This window comes from Mastomys coucha, unplaced genomic scaffold (genome assembly GCF_008632895.1).
Source record: "Mastomys coucha isolate ucsf_1 unplaced genomic scaffold, UCSF_Mcou_1 pScaffold22, whole genome shotgun sequence".
Classification (NCBI taxonomy): domain Eukaryota; kingdom Metazoa; phylum Chordata; class Mammalia; order Rodentia; family Muridae; genus Mastomys; species Mastomys coucha.
The window spans coordinates 186,177,157-186,199,623 of NW_022196905.1; the positions used below are offsets into that span (position 1 = coordinate 186,177,157).

At 38.7% G+C, this 22,467-nt stretch overlaps 1 protein-coding gene across 38 annotated transcripts in view; it reads left to right on the top strand.

Annotated features, from left to right (window-relative positions):
• The window catches only part of Sorbs2 (sorbin and SH3 domain containing 2), a 328,789-nt gene that overhangs the window by 267,093 nt on the left and 39,229 nt on the right, over positions 1 to 22,467 (top strand). For 21 of the 38 annotated variants that reach the window (XM_031339657.1, XM_031339658.1, XM_031339672.1 and 18 more), the window contains 6 exons: positions 1,080 to 1,254; positions 6,275 to 6,389; positions 13,142 to 13,300; positions 13,876 to 13,959; positions 15,589 to 15,645; positions 20,117 to 20,166. In XM_031339657.1, the coding sequence (XP_031195517.1) occupies positions 1,080 to 1,254; positions 6,275 to 6,389; positions 13,142 to 13,300; positions 13,876 to 13,959; positions 15,589 to 15,645; positions 20,117 to 20,166 (640 nt within the window). The remainder of the gene's footprint in view (positions 1 to 1,079; positions 1,255 to 6,274; positions 6,390 to 13,141; positions 13,301 to 13,875; positions 13,960 to 15,588; positions 15,646 to 20,116; positions 20,167 to 22,467) is intronic. The other 17 variants (XM_031339671.1, XM_031339681.1, XM_031339680.1 and 14 more) reach the window with 3 other exon arrangements.

Genomic DNA, 22,467 nt, shown 5'->3' on the forward strand with positions numbered 1-22,467 from the left:
GGGGGGGAGGAGGTAAAAAATAAATAAATAAACATCAAGCTCTCGATCTCTGTGTTAGACTCTATATCCCCATATTATTTCAGGAAGTCCAAAAAGTAAACACTCCCTTCCTGGCTCTCGTCCATCAAGCTCACCTCGTTGAGTTACCTCCCAAGCTGAAGTCTGTGGAACTTAAGAAACACTTAGGAACAAGCAGGTGTTGTCCAATGTTATGGTCTCACGGGAACACACGTGCATGGCGAAGCCATCCCGCACAGATAGACTTAGCCCAAGATTGAGACAATGAGAAACTAAGAATTTTTATATCTTTTCAAATATTGCAATCAGTGTGTCTCCCTTAATGAATAAGCTGAAGCTCAGTTATGTTACCCTATAAAGTCTGGGGAGCTTTATCCTTCAGTCCATCAACAAAACACATATAACCCCTCTCTTCCTTCTACTAACTCATGGCTTTTGTGTCTTGCATAGTTTTCCTGCCATCTTCCTCTATCCATCGTCTTCTAACATTCTCTAATTCTTATGATGTCTTCCTCCCTTGGACTATATTAACTGTCACCAGCTCTTTCCAATGACTCACCTTTTTGTAGCAGTTTGTTGAGCAGGGTTCACACTCCCATCTCCCATATGAGAACAGCACCTCATACATATAAGCATGTTCAATATTTGTTGGGTTGCAATTAACATATCAATGGCCATATGTCAGTATTATGACATATTAGCTGCCATTTTAATCTTCCTCTGTAAGTTTACCTAAAGTGTTAGTTTCTGTAATTGAGAGCAAACCTTGCTGAGTGCCTGTAAGTCTATTTTTACTAAAGTCTGAATTCTCATTAATTCTGCAATGACTGACTACTAACTATAATCAATACTTATGTACAAGACAAATTGATGCCTAATTAACAAACAATCATTCATAAATTAATGTTGATAAGTTAATGAACAATGTTCCACCTAATGTGTACATTAAAATATGTTTATTGATAATTTTTGCAAAATCATTGGTGATTTTGAAGAGCCCAACCACTAAATGCACTTTTTAAGTTATTTGCCTGTTTTTCTGGTTTTCTTTGTTATGGTAGGTCTGTACAACTCACCCTACAGTGCTCAGTCACACCCTGCCGCAAAGACCCAGACCTACAGACCTCTTTCCAAAAGCCACTCAGACAATGGCACGGATGCTTTTAAGGAAACGCCCTCCCCAGTGCCGCCCCCACACATTCCACCACGACCAAGAGATCAGTCTTCAACACTAAAGTAAGTCTCCTTCCCCAAAGATGGCTTCTCTTAGGATAAAAAATAAGCCATAATGGTACTCAGTGAAGAATCAGTCCAGCATTGTGGAGTGAATTTATGCATGGACGTATCCGTCTATATTGAGCATTACTACAGAGATTATACTGAATACTTTCAGAGAAGTCTGGGTAATGCTAGCATAACGCTCTAAATTAAGCTTGATCAGGGACATAACCTTTGTTTTTTATTTAGTAAGCTCATATAAGAAACAGAGGCCACAGATGTAGTTTATTGTAGATGTAGTTTAAAGTAGAACATTTATTGGAGTACTACAAATGACAACAAAATAAGTACACACATATATACCTATACACACATGCATGTGCACACACATATACAATACCTTACTAGATTATGCCCATAGGCCTTGGATATGAGGTAATGGCTTGCTCCATACACTCCACAGACTCTGGGTCCAATTCCTAAGCTGAGGAGGTCTAGAGTATGGCATACCACTGTGTAATCTCAGTCTTCATAAAGATGGGGCATGAGTTCTAAGCCACTGAGTTACATAGTAACTTCCAAGCCAGAACTGGCTACACAGAAACATTCTGTCTCAAAACAAATGCATATAAAAATAAAGTAATTGGAAACAATTGGCACAGACCCCCTCTGCTGCCTCACATTAGAAAGAGACTAAGCAATTAATATTTTGTTTTCACAGGTTTGAAAGTTCAAATATTTTAAGATGCCTTTTAGAAACCAAGGGAAAAAATTTGTAAATTATAAATAAGGCATTATTTAGCAAGTTCTGTGACTCATTTTCGCCTGTTATTTTAGCTGATTCTCATTTTCATTTCTCCACTGAAATATTTTTAAGTAAGCTATTCACACTCAAGTAAAATTTTTATGAACACATTTCAATTGTGTTATTTTAGCAGGACTGTGGCCAATATTTCTTGTTATTGGTGATCTTTACTGAAAGCTGATTATGAAGCAAGCATGGGGCTAAGCACTTTCATTGTGTTACATTGTTTTATTCTGGTAACAACCCAGTGGGACATGTTCTATATTATAGAGGAAAAATTGGGTTAGAAAATTACAATAGCCAGGCAGTGGTGGTGCACGCCTTTAATCCCAGCAGTTGGGAGGCAGAGGCAGGTGTATTTCTGAGTTTGAGGCCAGCCTGGTCTACAAAGTGAGTTCCAGGACAGCCAGGGTTATACAGAGAAACCCTGTCTCAAAAAAACAAAAAAATAAAAAATAAAAATAAAGAAAGAAAGAAAAGAAAAAAGAAAATTACAATAACTTGCTCTATTTGTATGAATAGAGAATCTAAGCCAGTATTCAACCTTGGTTTCTCCTAAGTCCAAAGCTTATTCTCTCTCTACTGGTAATTAATAAATAGTAATGGAAAGGTTGTTTATTATTACTGGTTTTTAAGTATTTTCTATCATATACGGCCTTAGTTACTGTTCTGTTATTATGAAGAAATAACTTTACCAAAGCAACTTTTTTTTTTTTGGTTTTTCAAGACAGGGTTTCTTTGTGTAGCCCTGGCTGTCCTAGAACTCACTCTGTAGACCAGGCTGGCCTCGAACTCAGAAATCTACCTGCCTCTGCTTCCCAGGTTCTGGGTGTGCGCCACCACTGCCCGACCCAAAGCAACTCTTTTTTTTTTTTTAACTTTTATTGCATTATGATGAGAAAAGTTACATGATTTCAATTTATCAGAATTTGTTAACGTTTAAAAACATATTTTAAGTAAATAGAGTTAAATCACATTCTTGTTTCCTTTTTGTACCCCAACTCCTTCCAGAGTCCCCCTTCAATACCTACAACGTCTTTTTTGTCATATTCCTTAACATTTATTAAATATTATAATAACAAAAATGAGTATTATAAAAGTTGTTTGATATAAAACAACAATCAATATAACAGTCTTATGTAGATGCTTGTCTACAGCAATACTGAAAAAACATACATTTTTCTCAATATAAATTTTAAATAACTCCAAACATATTAACTGTATATTTCAAAATAATACATCACTACTAGTATTTTCCTAAATGAACATAAATATATAAAGTATTTTTGTTTGTTTGTTTGTTTGTTTGTTTTGTATTTAGTAGAGCTTAAAATCTTGACTCTTACTGTGGTACAAGCCCAAAATAAGAACAATTTTTAGACATTGGATTTCATTGTAATAAGGCTGTACTTCAATGAACCTCACATCACCAAAGGATTTTACCTCCATCATAGCTAAGCTGAGAGCTGACCATTCTGCTGCGCCGAGGAATGAATTGTAGGCATGATTTTTGGATACAGATTTCCTGCTATGGTCAAAACTATTTGACTTGAGTGAGTGACTTTATTCTCAGCCCACAGAGAACAGGTTACATTCATTTAAGAAATGGTATGTGTATTAAGTTGGTCCATCCATAAAGTCATTCACCAACTATTTCAATGAACAATGGTTCTGCTTAGAGGGTGGCACAGACATTAGGTGTGGGTAAGAATTTGTTTCATTAGCTGTGATAATTTGGAAAAGCATTCATCTCAGAGAAAGAGTAACTTATAAAGTCCTCTTCTTCAAACTTGATACAAGAGTTACAAACTCAAGCAAAACATTTAGTCTCACTCTTTGTTGTTCTCTTCCTATAAGCCACCTCCCAAATTAATTGTCTATGTCTCCCTTGGGTGTATAAATACTTTTGTAATATATAAGCTGTTCTGAAAACCATAGCATAGTATAAAAACATGAAATAAACAATACTACTAATAAAAAGGCTAAGACAGGAGAAGCAAGATTTCAAGACCCTTATGTTGTACACAGCAAGACACTGTCACAAACAAGCTGAAAGTATATATAGATTGTCAATATTGGAACTATTTCTTCAATTACTAAATTAGAGAGACCATTGGATGACAATCAACAAATTTCTAATTCCTCACATTTTTGGATTTCAATCGATTAGGATATGTTGGTAATATTAATTTTCATATTAAGATATTAGAAAAGGTAATTGTCAACAGGTAACAAATTCCTGTTGTTTTTGTTGTAAGAGGTGGAATTAGGTTTGTGTGGGTTTATTGAAAGATTACTTTCTTGCTTCTTCTAGGGTGTAGTTTTGCTCCTTATGTTGATGTTTCCCATCCATTATCCTTTGTAGGGCTGGATTTGTGAAAAGATATTGTATAAATTTGGTTTTGTCATGGAATATCTTCTTTTCTCCATCTATGGTAATTGAGAGTTTTGCTGGGTATAGTAACCTGGGCTGGCATTTGTGTTCTTGTAGGGTCTGTATGACATCTGCCCAGGATTTTCTAGCTTTCATAGTCTCTGGTGAGAATCTGGTGTAATTCTGGTAGGCCTGCCTTTATATGTTACTTGACCTTTTTCCCTTACTGCCAAAGCAACTCTTAAAAGGAAGCATTTAATTAGGGCTCCATTTACAGTTTTAGAGACAAGAAGACAGGCAAGATGATGGGGCAGTAGCTGAGAGCTTTAGCTTTATATCCTGGTCTGTAAGCAGCAGGCAGAGAGATAGACATTGGGCCTGGCATGGGGTTTTGAAACCTCAAAACAGTAATACACCTCCTCCAATAAGGCTACACCTCCTAATCCTTCCCAAATAGTTCCACTATCTGGAGACCAGGCATTCAAACATATGAATCTATAGCAGATGTTCTCATGCAAACCACCAAACACACCTCATAAAAAGTGTACTCAACACCACTAAAATTGTATCATTAGGAGTAGTTGACAATCATTTATAGGATCATGATGTAATAGATAACAAAAATAAATACTACATGTCAAGGAATTTTCATCTTAATACCTCTTTCTACAAATTGTGTAGAATTACAAATGTCTTCAAACTGAGAAATACTTATAACTGCACATTTTTATATGAATTGTCTTCATAATGCTCAGGCAGGACATAGTTTCTCACAGGTAGGAAAACTGAAGTGGGAAGGGTGTGCAGGCTCTGCTGGATGGAGCTCACTGATTCTCTGTACACCCAGGACTTCCTTCTCCTTTTCTCTTAGAGAACTTCTGTGCCTATTATTTCATGGAAAAACAATTTCATTCTTTTTCATGGAATTAGAAATTCCAAACTCAAAAGATAAAAGCTCCTTTCTCTCAAATATAAACAAAATAAATAAATATGTATTGAATAATTCTTCTGCTTCTCCAAGTTTTCTAATTTGGCTCTGGCTGCCCAGTAGAGTTTGGTGTTCTCAGTCCTCCTGTGAAAGTGCACTTGCAAAGAGCTCTTGACAGACTCTCAATGGTATCAATACAAAGAAAACATCAGATTCCCATGGGAGAGTATTACAAGGCTCACACTAGAGGGTCTCCCACTCCAGTTTGCTTAGCCCTATAAATGTCAGCCCAAGTGATGCAGTGGTAATTCTCATGCATGAATTCCAATGCCATTCACAAGAAATATGGTCAAACCCGCTATGTGCATTATTTCTTGTCACTCTGGATCAAGGAAGCCAGGTCACTAGGTGGTTAAACTGACCAAGATTCACAGAACACTCTGCCACTTCAAACTCAGACAGGCGTGTCATCAGAGACCCAGAGGTAGCAATGAGTCCCTAACCTTGTGTCTGCAAACCTCTTTTGTGAGGTTTTGCAGCCAAAGCCACACTCGCAAAAGTAGAATGAAAGACAAACTAAGTCATTTATACAAAGTTAAACATATATAGTAATTCCATACATTCTTAGCCAGAGAGATGTTGTGTGAGGGTTTTTGTTCTTATTGCTGTTGTTGTTTTGTTTTGTTTTAATCTCTCAGGGCTCAGCAAGAAAACTGCTTGTTGATTAATCCTGAAGATCTAAGCTCGATCCCTAGAACCTGTGGTAGAACGAAAGCATTGATTTCCAAAAGTTTTTCTTCTGCATGCACACATGCATTCACGCATGTACACAGACACACTAAACCAGTAAATTTCTAGTAAAATTAACATTGTGAAATGGACCATGGTGAACCTCACAGGGCTTTCAGTGTGGGTTGCTGTTCATTTTCAGGCATGACTGGGACCCTCCAGACAGAAAGGTGGACACCAGGAAATTTCGATCGGAGCCGAGGAGTATTTTTGAATATGAGCCTGGGAAGTCATCCATTCTGCAGCACGAAAGACCTGTAAGCATTTGTCATTGATCCGAAAGCCAGCTTGCTAGGCCATGGGGGTCCCCAAGCAAACCTGAATCTCATCCCATTTATTTGACATTGTCGAGAAATCGTGTTTATTTTTAGTCATGGTTTGTATATCTTGCTATTCTATCTTGCCAGTGAGAAAGTCCTGAGTCTATATCCCCGATGTACAGTCCCAGGCAGATGAGTACCTTGACTTTTATGTCTGTCTCCTATTATTTAGCTCACTGAAGAAGAAATTTTCCCCAACATACTTCCCATAACAAGTTGTTTAATTCGTTTTTATTAAATCCCTCTCAGGTTACCAAGTCTCAAGCTTCCTGATTACCACTTTAATGGATCAAGATTGCACTGTTCTTTATAGTCTTTTCGTTTGTTTGTTTATTCTAGTAACACACAAACTAAACAGGGCAAGGACTTGGGAAAGGCCACTTGCCTCCATTAAGCAAAGAGCAGTGTCTTCCTTGGCCCTTGTTTCTTTCTCAGAGATCAGTGTCCTCAAGACCTCTTCAAAACTCTGCAGTTCCTCTGTATGTCCAAAAAAGATTCCAGATAAAACCTGTTGGTGTTCTCTTTGAGAGCTCCTCTGGCTCACACACCAGCATCACACTAGTACAGACTGCAAAGTCGACCCTGAGACTTAGCTGGACAGCCTTGACCATGAGTAACCTTGATTTAGAGTTGGAAACCCTGTGTTTTGTGGCTGTGTTCCTGAGTTATGTTCAAAGATCTTCCAGTCACATAGTTCAACTGCCTTTCTCAAATGAATTCAAATCTCTTTGCATGATAAGGCTGCAACAGAGAGACTGAAAATGAGGGAAACATAAACTGATTCCAAGCTCTGGATTATAACCCATTTCCTAAGTTGTCTGTTTGAATATCAAGAAAGTTAAACTGCCAAACTAAAATTCAATGGAATACAACATTACTAATTTATTAGATTAAATTATAATAGAAATCTAATGATTTATGAGGCTCTTGGGATTATGGTATGACTAAAAATAAGAAACCTCTTAAATGGTGAAAATGGAAGCACATCTAAAATATTCTCCTTGTTATAGTTCAGTTATAGGGTCCCCTTGTTATGGGTAATATTTCCACAAGTTTGTGGGCATAAGCATTGAAGGCTCTCTGTTTTAAACTACTAATAACAGTGATAGTAATAACAGCAGGTATCTACTATATACCAGGCTCTATAATTAGTAACAATTTCTTCATCTTATGGAGGCTTCCCAACAACTGTATAAAGCAGATGCACAAACTTCCTACTTTACAGATCAGGAGGTGGAAGCAGCGCTTACCAAATGCCACATGGTCGAGGCAAACGTTTGCTTGGTGTACTTCATCACTACCATGATGTCTCCTCTAGCCACTAGTACTCATCATAATTTATTTTGTTGGTTTCAAGTATAGTATAATTAGTGGCTAACTTATAATAAGTTCGTGTTACTTACTTTCCCAGAAACCTGGGTTCAGGGTAACTATAATGCAAGACAAGTATTCTTGACTGGTCTAAGAGGGTAGGGAGATCAGAAGCCATGGTCGTGGGCGAAGATTCTGCTATGGACAAACCTCTTCAGCCACAGGAAAAGATGAATGGGAGGAACTGGTAACTTGGAAGGAAATGAGAGCACAAGGCATACATTTTTAGCCTTCCTAGACTATTTTGTTGGGAGCCAGAGTTATGGCAAATGATATGAGAGAGTCAATGATATAATTTTGAGCAAGCCTTGCTAAATCATTGTTATTGAGAGACTCTTGCCTTTTTAAAAATCAATTTTGAATTTATCCCACTTTGAATTGGGACAAAAAACAAACAGAAACAAACAAGCCAAAGAGCTAGTTGGGAAAGAATATTTGAGGCCGGCTAAGAGTCTTTAAGACTCAGACTATGGGAGAGTGAGTAGGTTTGCTAACTAAGAGGGTATTATGGTGTGTGAATCTCAAGGCCTCATGACTGTGTGTCTTCTGACTTTTTACCCAGGTATTTTGAGAGTATCCCTTTGTTCTCTTCAGTTCTGATTTTTAAAAATGATAGACAACCGCTAGGCAGTCCTATGCCGTTTTGTTTGATTTCCAGCAACCTTGACAGCTTCCCTATATTCTTGGATGCCCTTCACTTTCTATGAACTTAATATCCCTACTCACAATGAGAAATGTCCCGGCCCATCCGATCCACAGTTGTCCATTGTCTGGGTTGAAGTGGCCCGCTCGCTTCCCTGATTAGTGAATCCAATCACTAGGTTTTTTGTTTTTGTTTTTGTTTAAAAAAAAAAAAAAAAAAAGCCTGCCCCTTCCACATTTTCTCCTGACTTTTTCCCTGGAACAGAACCTAACTCCCTTGATCCAATTTACAAAACTAAAAACTAACAACAAATAAAAAACGCACCCAAATTCTGTGATTTCATTCGCCCCTTTCATTTCCGGGCTTTCTGGGCTTCAGATCTTTGCGGAAGCACTCAGCAAGACCTCTCCATCAGTTTCAGCTCCACCCCCCGACCCCCACCCCGAGTTTTATCAGAGGCACACTTCGCCTAGGGGCTTGTTCACCCTCAGCAGCAAGGTTTGTAACCCTTTTTGCTAGATCCTTTCAGTTCCCACTTTGACATCCTTACCACGCACCTGTCCACCTGTCTGGGTTCCTCACTGTACACACGAGGCTCCCTGAAAGTGGGCCCCTTGACTGACAGAGCATCCACTCTCTTCCATGCCCAACTCCATGCCTGGCATGCAGTACCTGTGCAGTAAATAACTTCCTGCGTGACTAAGTGAATGGAACCCATGTTACCTTTGCAGTGGATGGATAAAAAAGGACGAGAGATTGAATCTATCTTGAGTCCCCATCAAGACACACAGATAGAATTCTCAAATAACTCTAGCTCAGCTTCTATGAGAGAACAGTTGTGCTTCAGCAGAACTCCTTATGCCCCCCCGGGGGGAGGCACAGGATATTGCCTTCATCCTTCGTAATTGAAGCTATATCTATTTATATTCTTTACCAGGAAGACAAAAAATAAGTGCATTTCTTTGAAACTCATAAATATTTTATTTGATTATAAATTTCAGTGCTGTCTAAGTAGGCCTAACATCTGATCCAGAAGAGGCCTACGATCACCAGAAATTTGTATTAAATGACTTGATCTACAGATTAGACTGCATTTCCAGTTTACAGACTCCATATGACAATCATAGCAACTTCAGAGGTGTAACAGATCGTCTGAATTGGATATACTTGTAGATCAGCCAAGTTAATTGTCTTTATGCTTAATAATTAAAAAAAAAAAAAAACCACAAAGACATTTTTATCTTCGATACAGTAACTCTGTTTCCATCTAATGATAACCAAAAAGAAAACACACACTGGATGAATGGAAAGACAATTTAAACCACCAGAGAAAATGGTTCATCAACAGAAATTACTACTCAGAGTTAAAGCTATAAAAATTTGAGAAGTTATAGCTGATGGTTTGACCCATGAAGAATTTTCCCATCATGCAATAGTATTTTCTGTGAAAAACAAACAGAAAGCATAGCAACCCATGCCTTGAAGCTTAAAAGCCAATGAGCACTTACAAGAACAAACGCAGGTCCTCCAGTGTGTTTAGGATAACATAGAAAGTGTGTGTCCAGCAAGAAGACTGGGAAACAGCAAAAGGCTTTTATGTTGGGAAAACGTTTAAAAACCACGCATTCTAGGGAGCTTTCCAAGAGCAATCACATGTGAGCCCTGGTGTTACTGTATCTAAAGCTCTTCTCACACCAGAGATAGACTGTTTGTGTGAACTGACAGAAAAAAAAACAGAGAGAGACACCCGTCCATCAGAAGCTGGTCTCCTGCCGCCATGGCGGGAATTATACTGAGAGGTAGTTGTCCCCTAGTGGATTCCTATGAAGACGAGTTTCTCTGATGTGAGGGGAGTGAGGGAATGCTGACAGAGATCCTACGCCTATGCACCTATGCTTCGGTTATCTGACGGTCTGCATATGTATCACTGACTGTGGCAGCGTTTCTGGGTCCTTTAGGAGTAATTCTGGTTGCTACAGGACACTTTTAATTATTGTATAACTAAAAGAACTCAACTAGACAGTTCAAGTTCTGGCATCTCCTTTTAGGGAGGGTCTGAGCTTTTGGGGGTGTCTGCTGAGGGTTATTTTGCTGATGTTGTTTGTTTTGTTCTTTTTTAGAGAAGGTCTTTTTATACACCCCAGGCTGATTTCAAACTCACCATCCTCTCCCTGCTGGCTCCTAAGTACTTGCAATTCAGGAGTTCACCAGCACGTCTAGCCGATAAAGCAAAGGCTCTGCTCAAAATCTGCCACTCAAGACATTCCAGAATTGCTCAGGATGACTTGTCTCTATTTGGGGGACTTTCTGTACTACTATCTGATTGTGACTATAGACTGAAGCTTTAATACATAGAACCCTCACTATTTATTGAAATTGCTATTTTCGGGTTTGAAGCAGAATCATAGCTATCTACTCCTCTCCCCAGATTCTAGTACAGAAATGTATCTCCACAAAGGAGAATGCGGACTGTCGATTTGCTATTGATTTTAAGTCAAGGCGGAGTCAAAAGGCTTGTCTATTTGTTAAGTTTGCTGCCCCCTAGTGTTCATGTGTTTTGAAGCAACTTTTTTTCCCCTTCTCAGAATGGTTCTCAAATTCCTCATGTTGTGGTGACCCCTACCCATAAACTTATTTTTGTTGCTAATTCATAACTGTAATTTTGCTACTTTTATGAATCATAATGTAAATATCATGTTTTCCAATTGCCTCAGGAAACACGCAGGTTGAGAACCACTGCTCTGACAAGTTCCTATCGTCCCCGAGCAAAATCAAACACTCCTGTTAGGTGTAGGTCATCCCAATGGTAGCTGAAAGCAAAAATTTTAAAAGTGAGTGTTCATAGATACTAAACATCCAGCAATAGAAACCATAGAGTTTGGAAGAATTCGAGGTTTCTCTTCTGTTTAGGAGACAGTATAGCTCTCTGAACTATCAAAAAAGTTCCTAACCAATCCTCTCAACGTTAACTGTTCAGAGATAAAGGCTCTAGCAACCTTGTGCTATGAAATAATTAAATGTTGTAAATGGTGTTGTCTAAATAACTGGAGAAAAGTAACATTTCATCACTAACACTTAACACTCCTATAACTAGTCGATCAAAAAATTTTAATTCAATGGAAAGCAGTTATAAATTCACGTGTTTCTTTTAAGCTAGTGGGAACTGGTTACTGTGAGTATTCTAACAGATTTCACTGCTAATTTTGAAGTAGAAACCAAAAGTAGCATTGACAAAAATTAGGGTAAATACCTCAGAGCTTCCGCAGCATGCTCTCGTTCTAATTGAATAGCCACTTCGATTGTTAGTGATGGCAAAAGCAAGCTCATAGCCAAAGGGCAAATGCTAAAGGTAAAGTTAAATGCTACAAGGCCATTGTCAATGCTCACCCAACAGTGCCGTGTTTTGCGTATACATGCGTTCCTGTATGTGCCCATCCAGATACCCACTTCGGGATGCCATCAACCACTGTACAAGTGTGCCACTATGAAGTGCTCTTCGCTCATCATTGGTCACAAGCAACTCCCAGGGTTATTCCGCAGTCTTTATAATCGCCACCATTAATACACCGCAGAAGCTTGGTCTCTGCAGTGTCTTCTTACGATGCCTCAAACTTTTCTATCATTGTAATGTCAATGAAACACTACAATAGTATGTAATGGTATGCAATGGCATGTAATGATATGTAATAGTATGTAATAGATGTAATGACCATGGAACATTACGATGTTTCACTACTACTAAGCTCATGACAAAATAGTGTCTATTTTTTTAATGTGGTGTATTTCAATGCCCCCAGCACTCTAGAGTTACAGAGCAACTCAGTGGGAAACCTTGAGCTCCTTGAGAATTCTAAGGGAATAATACGGGATTGAAGGGGTGGGTGTTTAGCAGCCCTCCTGGAGGGCACTGTGGGCTTCACAGAGCTTTTCTCTTCGTTGGCATGAATGGCTTTTAGGGAACCAAGTAACTTTCCTTAGAATTTTTTCTGACTTAATGTATTATACAATGCAACTATATACATTTCATTAGGGACATGAGATACATGAAAGAAGTAGCTAGGGACACATTCAGCACTTTGAGCATCATTTTATAGACAAGCAACCACCATGACAGCATCCAGCCTGGTATGTATCACAAAAAACATTAACGGTTAATGTCAACTCAGTTAAGGAAAGGCTGTGTGTCTGTGTCCTATTGCTAATGTAATTGTGTTTGTTTTTCTCAACTGTTTATGTTATCAACCGGAGCATTTCTTTTTTTTTTTTTATATATGCGAATTTCTCCATTCCCAGTTTCCCCTCCAAAAAACAAAAAAGCATTTCTGTCTTAAACCCAGCATTCATAAATCACTTATGCAAGTCAGTAACACCCCTTACCCTCTCTCCTCTATCCACTATGCTAAGCCTAATTTACCCACACCCTTCTTTAGCTCCAAGTCAATAGGGGGAGATTGAATCACAAACTGGGATATTTCTTCACTTTGGGAGAGACTTGAGACCTTCAGGTCGTTGCTATGGTGGGTCATTCATAAGAAATCTGCTCTCCGCCGTCACTCAGGCCATAGCCCCGTCCTGAAATGTTAGTCTACAGGACTAGCATCAGCTGGTACCCTCCAGGTTCCATCAGGAGCCCCTGTCTAACGAACTAGTGTTTCCTCACCCCTCTCTCTTACAGCCCCCTCTCCCAACAACTCCGACACCTGTTCCCAGGGAACCCAGCCGGAAGCCTCTCCCAGTGTCACCCTCAACGGATGGCCTGCGTAGCCCTTCCCCTCCACCCAGGAGCTGTGTCCCCGCACCCCGTCCGAGTGCCCCAGATCTCTCTCCCACCCGGGTGAGCGCCTTCCTTCTTCACCTTCTCTCATGCTGTGGGGAAGCTGAGCTCAGCCTCTGTTCTGAGGCTAAGGCAAGGTCAGATCCCTGTCCCAGCTGGGGTTCTTCCTGCCCCTGGACCCTACTTCTCTCCCTCCCAGACACCCTCATCTCCATCATTCCATGTTCCAGCTTGCCCCATCTGCAAAGTCTGCACAATGCAGACCACTGCTGCCAACTGTCAGGGACAGCAGACTGAGCAGTCCAGGAGAGCCCTTCGGTGCCTTGGTTGGACATATCTTCACAAACTGATGTGCCACCATCCCCATTATCACGGCCAGGATACCTTCCCTAGTTCATGCATCAGGCTAAAGAACGAGCAATGGGGGGCAATAGGAGCCCCCGAGTGATGTCACGACCCTCATTTGCATATCCTCGTTATACTTCACTTCCTCCATTCTGTCCTGCGGAGGTTTGTTGGATGAGTCCGATGCATGTTTGCGTGTGGATGAGCGCGAGTTTTCCTACCACATGGCATTTTCCCTCACTTCGCTCAGTGTGCCTTTTCCTCCCCCTTTTCCTTCACATCTGCTCTAGACGGGTCGCATAAATCCAGCTGACATAGATTTAGAAAATGAGCCCTGGTATAAATTCTTTTCAGAACTGGAGTTTGGACGTCCGGTAAGTGAGGCTAGACAATTACTATAAGACAAATAGGAGAATGTTGTTTGATTTTTAAAGCATATTAATTGTCACAAGGGAGATGGTGTCATGTCAGAAACAAAAGCTGGATGTGTTAAATACGTGGGCTCCAGCTTTGTGCAAATTCGCTTTGGTAACAAATGCCTAAATGTGTCCATTGGCTTTCCATATATTTTTTTTTCCAAATCATGCATTAGAATCACATCTAATTAATTACAAATCTAGCATGCTGGGGTAGTTTCTGTCTTGGAATATTTAGGTCACCAGCACGGCTTTAGGGGAGAACTGTATTGTGTACAGCACATTTTGGGCTGGTTTAACAAGTACCATGCTGTCTACAAGAATGACAGTTACTATAGTTCTTGTTGCCTGAGAAATTATCAAACCCCTGCAGAGTGCTTGAACCCCAACTCAAGACTTGATCTTCCTGATGCAACTCTTACCATGAGAAAATAGATCAAAAAGGTCAAAGAATTTGCCCAAAATAGTCATTAATTAAACCTAAGCCTGTCATACAACAATGAAAATCCGTTGCCTCTATAATGTATTACCAGACCATTCCCACAGTAAAACGAGTCTTTGAATGGGAGAGATAACAAGAAGAGAGAATTAAGATGCCCTGTGGACTCGGCTCTGTAGCCTCATGAACATCCAGCAGGTCTCTGATCCTAAAGGCCCATGCAGAAAGCCCCCAGTTCGAACCTTGTGGTATCTGATTGATCTGTTTGGGTCAACTCAGGTTTCAAATAACTTTCCTTAGACCTTCAGGCTGAATCAGGAAACTGTCTGTGACATGGGTTTTACAACCCCTAAATGGTTAGAAAGCATGTCACTTATTCACTGTCCAGCAATATTATTAGAACTCAGAGTCCATTCTTTCTTATTACCATGCCATGTAAGGATTTATAAGTATGCAGATCACCTATTCCTTACTGGATGGCTGTGTGAGTCCCTTTTATATATTTAAATGCAGCCTTGATTAGCCTCCTTTTATGTTTTATTGAACTATATCAAAGGTGACTATAAATGAATATTAAACAAAGTTTCCTGGCACTTCTACTACCTAATAAAAGGATTAGTTCCTCCTGGTTTTTCCTGACATCTCCTCTTATTATAACAAATGTATTTTATTTCATTGGGAAAATGCTTTCCTTTTTTGCTTTATATATTTGCTGTTACTGGGTAGTTTCTAGAGACTGTACCAATTTCTGTGTCGAGCCCAAATAACCAGCACTTTCCGTGATCCTTCTCAGCCACACAGGGTCTCTCACCAGCATGCTCTCCCTTACTTCTCCAACGTTTCCTGAATAGACTGTGCAATCTGCTGTGGCCAAAGACTGGGAGTGCTGATTTCAATTTGACGAATTGAGCTTACAAATCTACTAACTGAACAAAGGCAGCTTCGCGCTGTGCTTGAGAATATTTACCAGCATTGCACTCTCGCTCCCTGGCTGCCATTTTGCTAGAGTCCCTGTCACTCTTTATGTGTACCTGATGCTATCAGCACTCAGTTTCTAACTGTTGTCACCTTTTCCACATGTTCATTACTCGCTGCATTGACTCTCCTCCATCCCATCTCTTCTGCTTCTGTGGTGCGTCTACACCCAGCCTCCTAAAAAGGCTCTGGATTATGTTCAAGATCATTCTTCCGGTGTGTCCAACGAGGTAAAGACAAATTCTTCTCTCCTTCCAGGTTCCTCCTTGTTACTGTCAACCCAGGCATCTGTGTTGTTATAGCTCACTGTGCTGTTCCAAGTGGTTTTGAAAACTCTCTTTGTATCACTGTGTTGCATGTAGTAGCATTGTCTAGACGGGGAAAAGGGGTTGGCTATTTCTGAATTCTAGGTGATGAATCTTCCAACTGTTGCTTCTAGTTATAATACTCAGTAGCATGAGAATTAAAAACAAAAAACTTTGACAATGTATTAACTACCCATTTTTATAAACTGAGCAATGTACTACTACATGGCTCCTAGAAGCCACTTTTTCATTGCACTTAGAGATTAGATTATTGGACCATGGAGATGGCTCATTAGGCTAAATTATTCATTGTGAAAACCAATGGCCTGACTTCCATTTTTGCAACCTACCCACTGTGGATGAAGAACATTCCTCACATGCTATGGCAAGTGTGCTATGTCCAAACAGACAGAAATATATATGTGTGTGTATATTTTTTTCAAGCAAAGTTTAAATTTCTTTCCATGATCAGATACTTATTGCTTACATTTTCCTAAATGTTATTGTTATTCCTTAGTTTTCCTAAATGTTCGTAACTTGTGGAATTGACCATCAGTCAAGAATAGAAATGATGAATACCCGGCATGCAAGTTCCAGTTTCCCAGTTCCACATCCTTAACGTGCATTACTAATCTTTCTTGGCATTTATAGCCCAGGTAGTCATTACAGCAGATAGCCATCACTGTCCCATGGGATAAAACTTAGTTGAGATCTCAGCAGAAGAAAGCTTGTGAGTAGGGCAAGAGAGATGACTCGGTTGTTAAGAGCACTTGTTATTCTTGCCCAAGTCCTGCCTTAGTTTCCCAGCACCTAGGTGCAGTTCACAACCATCCACAGTTCCATTTCCAACACCCTCCTATGGCCTCCACCAGGCACACACATGGTGCACAGACATGCACGCAGGTAAAACACTCATGAACTAGAAATAAGAATAATGCACATGACAATCAGCTGACCAGCCAGGTGAAGAATTTCTGCCAGGCCACGTGAATTTTCACCTGGATGAGGAAAAGATAGTATGAAAAAGAACAGGAAGGACCCTAAGCCAAACTTTGTCCTCTACAAGGAAACCAGAAGATTATTTTGAAAATCACTTAGAAGACATAAGCACAAATGTCATTGTCCTGCTTGCTCTCTGGCCTGTAAGGGCCTCCCACGGGTGCTCTCAGAAGCAGCCAAGATAGAAGCGCATAGAACCAACTGATTTTGTCACAATGGTTGCTTTGCATTCTTAAGTGAATACAACACTTAATACCATTTCATTGCGAAGCTCGTACTCAAGCTACGTGTAAGAGAAGAGCACATGTGAAGGATGGTTGTGCTGATACAGTGGGGAGGACAGAATGCAGACATGGAGTTGAAAGGAGAAATATTCAAATTTCTAAAAGTTCAAACTGCAATTATAGATCATGTAATAAGCATCATTGTGTATGTTAAAACAGAGAAGTAGCTGGAGAAAAATCAAATAAAAAGTAAAAATCGGCAACCAGGAACTTTGTGCAGTATTGAGTTCGGTAATTTTCCAAGTAGTTTTGTAGCAAGATCTACTCTCTAAAGAGAACTAAGTAAGACAAGCAAGTCTATTCTGTACATTTTGTTATCGTTTCAGCGTATGAACAAACCTAAGAACTTATTTTGAAATTTAATTTTGTCAAAAAAATATTCTCGTGTTTTCCACACCAAAACTATATTACTGTGTTGAAGGACTTTCATTAGATTTATAATCCAGTTGGGCAAAGGGATATCTTTATCATATTGAGTATATCTTTTTTTAAGTTCACTATGATATATTTAAATATATTATAAAAAGATATTTATAAAAAGAAAAGCAAATATGTATATATATTTTCTTTGGATATTTTTAGCAGGTATTTCTGGATTTTTTTTCAAAGTAGTTGATTCATTGAGAACTGAAACAGGATTTAGACATCATTTTGAATTCATTTGGGATTTTTTCATTAAGAAAAGTGGAATGGAATAACTTTAAGGGATGTACCTACACTTGCCTCCTAAGATGGCTGTCAAGAGAACAAATCACTAATTGCCCCACCTTCCTTCCAGAGCTATTTCCTTTAAAGCACACGTTTTACCATCCCTAGTAGATGTGTTTAAAGCTTAGCATGTCTAGAAACAATTTCATTTTAATTATTGAATTTGTACAAAATGGGTTCTGGAAATTAACCCGACACAATATAATTACTGAGGGCAGAGATGGGAAAGACCTAACAATGCACTTCTTATATTAAGGTAATAGCCAAAACACTACATTAATAAAAAGCAGTTTGAGGGGCTGGAGAGATGGCTCAGCAGATGTGGTGGCTCACAACTATCTGTAATGGGATCTGATGCACTATTCTGGTGTGTGTCTGAAGTCAGCGACAGTATACTCATATAAATAAATCTTTTTTTTTTAAGCAGTCTGAAAACAGTTAAGATGTGTGTTTGTATCTTTTGGGGGCTGAGAGATAGCAGCGACTTTAATAGCGTGTTAACTAGGATGCTAACTTAAGAACGTAGCCTTCCAGAGTGTAAGAAGAAAGACTGCCACAAGATATTTAGAATCTGTATTTTAAAACAGTTGTATGAGAATGCTATCAAAAAGTGTAAATTATTAGGTAATATCTAAGCTGTAATTTATCAAGTACCTGGTTCTAGCAAGTATCTGCTCCAAATGTCATATTTTTTAAATCAAATGCAACTGAGACATTTGTTTGCAAAAGTCAGAAGGAAGCCTCTACGTTGCTAACTTGGAACATTTCTTAAAGAGTAGTTAAGAGCCTAATTGCAGAGTTTAATTGATGATTACTTAGCAGAAATGGTGATTTTAATGTCTGCCAATCCTTGAAATGCCCTCCTGTCATGTGAAAACAGTTGTCCGGTGCATGAAGCATAGATGGCGTTGGGTTAAACGGGCTAGTTCTTTTCTGGAAACTCTTTTTTTTTTTTTTTTTCAGGTAGAGTATCATAATTATCATACAAGGTTTTGTCTTAATTATTAATCTAATTTTTATTATTGCTTTATAATTGACAACTGAACTTTCTCTCATGATATATAAAGTCAAAGCCTGGTATTATGGGTTGGCAAGTTAGATCAGCTCTGACCCAAATTTGATCCCCAAAAACCATATTGTATAAGAAGAAAATTGATTTCTTCAAGTTATCTTCTGACCTCCACACACATAACATGGTACACATACACCATGATGCACGTGCACACACACACACACATGCACACACATGCACACACACACAACTGTGTTTTTAAAAATCCTTTTAAACTGATATTAACTTGTTTGGAATATATATATATATAAAAAAAAAAGAACAAAGAAGGCTCATTACAGTTTGCCTTAACTCTGAGACAGTATCAATTCTCATACAGTGTTTTATTTTATACTATAATATTGCCTACATTTGTCATCATTGCGGGTTCACATTTCTGATCTCTCTAGGGATATTCTGACCCTTTTAATGGTCAACTGTGTGACCTGTGACCTACAGATGACACTGCTCTGATGTTCCCTAATACCACTTATGCAAACATGCCGAATTACTTAATATGATTTCACTTGTTATATTTCTTCCATATTATGCTTTCCTTACTTTCTAGTCTGCAATTCACACAAATTCAAATAATCATGGAAACTTATGAACATAGCAGAGCCTCTTTCTATTCTTATATATGCTGAGAACATAAGAATCCTAGAGTCTTCTAAGAGGTACAAATATTAAATATTCTTATTCTGTCTAAATAAAGAAGGCATATTTTCATGACAATAGATATTTTTGTTTGATTATGGGTAATATTCCATTCTCAATCAGTAATATATAATTAAAGTAAAATATTGGGTATAGGGCTTGTCAGACAAATCAAATTCTGTGAGCTTTATGAAGGTGTCGTGACATATGCCCTTATAGAGGAAAGACGTGCCAAGTTAGGCTTGTATGCTCTATTGTCAAGATAACACATGACACTAACCATGAAATTATAAAGCACGTTATGATTTATAAGGATTTAAAGATGACTACAAATATTTTCTTACACAAAGTAAAAGTCAGTCCTTCACGTAGGAAGCTCCTACTTAGCAGTTGCTGAGACCCTGAAGTTAAAGCTAACTATACCTTTAGCCTTTCATTCAGTCCAGTGTTCCTGATGATAATGTTACTGATATTTCTTCTTCCTGATGAAATGAATGTCTCGGTTGTGTGACATCACAGAACGCAGTGTGGTCTATTAAAAGAGAACTCAGACATGTCTTTCGAAAGACAATAAGTGATTCTAAAACAATTGCAATATTTTAGAGTATCCTTTTTAGAATGCAAAACTCAAAGGTAACAAGTCAGTGGAATTCTCTCTGGCAATTCTTTTCATGGGACTACTGCTCTATTTTACCAGGTCTCCATCTATCAGTCCTCCATAGACAGAAGCCTGGAAAGACCCAGCAGGTAAGGACCTAGTGAGACTACACTAGCCAAATGCTCTGTGCCAGCAATAGCTTTCTCAGTAGTCAGCTTCCCAGCTGAAATACTCATTTCATTAAGTAATCATCTAACTCTCATTCTTATTTTAAGTACCAGACCTCATGGTGTGTATTGAATCACTTCTGTATGCTTTCCTTAAATGATACCTTACTCAAAACTATGATCAAAAAAAAAAAACCCTCCCTTTCTTTATAAACCATCAACACCATTTTCTACAACCATGTGAAAGGAATTTTTAACAGCTTACTTGTCAACTAAACTTTTTTTAATCTTAAATAGAAAATATGGGAATTCCATTCTAAGATTCTTTTCAACATATTAGGAAAGCAGAAGAGAATCCTTAAGGTAGAAGAGACCTGTTTATCTAGATGACTTCCTTTTATATGGTCCTTTCTTCTATTTTGTCATCTTTTTAGATAGATTCATGTTGTCAGAACTATTATATGGAAAAAATACATGATTCAAATAAAAATCCTTACACTAAATTCCCAAGAACAGTAAGTTCACTGTACAGAAATTCATACTTTAAAGGGTGATTATAAACACACACACACACACCACAGAGAAAGAGAGAGAGAGAAAGAGAGAGAGAGAGAGAGAGAGAGAGAGAGAGAGAGAGAGAGAACCTGCATTTATACATTTGCAGCATTTCCTTCAAAACTGCTAAGTCCTAGATTCCATGAAGATGTTATTAGATGCTATTTCTTAGGTAAGTGGGTGAGTAAAGAAACTATGGCTCATCTATATAATAGAATATTGTTCATTGATAAAAAGAAATAAGCTATCATGAGACCAAAGACATAGATAAAGCTGGAGACACACTACACTTGGTAGATTGTTTACCTACCATGTATGAAACCCTTGCTTCAGTCGCCAAGGCCACAATAAAAACTACACATGGTGACACGGGGCTGTAATCTCGCCACTTGGTAAGTAGAGGCAGGACAGTCAGAAATTCGAGGTCATCCTTAGCCTCATGGCTAGATGACATGAGATGCTTTTACAAAGTAAAAAATTTAAAGGAGTATTTGTTTTATTTGATGTCTGTGTGTGTGCCTGAGTGCATGTGTGTGTGTCTGCTGCATGCAGGTATCTATGAATGCAGGAAGAGGGTATTAGAGCCCAAGGAACTGGAGTTATAGATAGTTGTGATAAAATATATAAACACCTGCCAAGAGTGGGTGCTGGAACAGCCATTTCTCCAGCCCCACAAAATAATTTATTTTTTTAAAGGACATGGATTTAAAAAAAAAAAAAAATCGTTGCTACATGGAAGAAACCAACCTGAAAGAGTCACATATTGTCTGGCTCCAACTGTGTACAAGTGCTATGATTTTTAGGAAACATAAAGACAAGGGGATGGATTAGAAAATGGTACCCAAGAGATCTTTTGTGAGAGTAAAAGTCTGCTACAAGACACACTAGTAATGGAAATATTTGATTACACATTTATAAACCCCTAAGTATGTCATGGATGGCATAAACCCGATATGTCAAAGACAGACTTTGAGAGATGACACATCCAGATAAGGCCACTAGCTATTACAAATGTCCAATAGAAGATGTGACGACAAAAGATGCTAAAGAAGAAAAGGATAGGCATAGAGGAGCTCTCTGCTCAATTGTCTTTTGATTCTGCAGTGGATTGGTTCCTAGGACACACCAAGGATACTAAAATCTACTGACTCTGAAAGGCATGGTACTTACAGATAACCTATTCATAGCCTCCTATATACTCTGAAATAAGTGTAATGCCTCATGCAACACAAATGCTATTAAAAAGGGATGTTGGGACTAGAGAGAAGGCTCTGGATAAGAGAGCACTTGCTGCTCATGCGAAGACTTCCAGCTCCCACATGACAGTTCCATGGAATCCTATGCCCTCTCCAGACCTCCACGAGCACTAGGCACTAAGTGTAGTAAACCAACATATATGCAAGCAAAATTCTCATAATACATAAAACAAAAATGAGTTAATCTTAAATGAGTAGTTGTTATAATGGATCACTTAGGGAAATAATAACACAAGTTTGTACATGTTCAGCAGCAATCCAATCTTTAATACTCCCTCTGCATCGTTGGCTTAACACATGGATATGAAGAATCTATACAGTCCAGTCAGACACTCTGCTACTTGAAACTTCCCTTTAAAAATGAGAACTGTGCATTTTTAAAAGGATGCTCCTACAGAATATATTGTCAATGTGGAGGAAGATGTTTCTCACCCCACAGCTTTGTGAGTTTGAAGTTAGGTGCTATGTCATT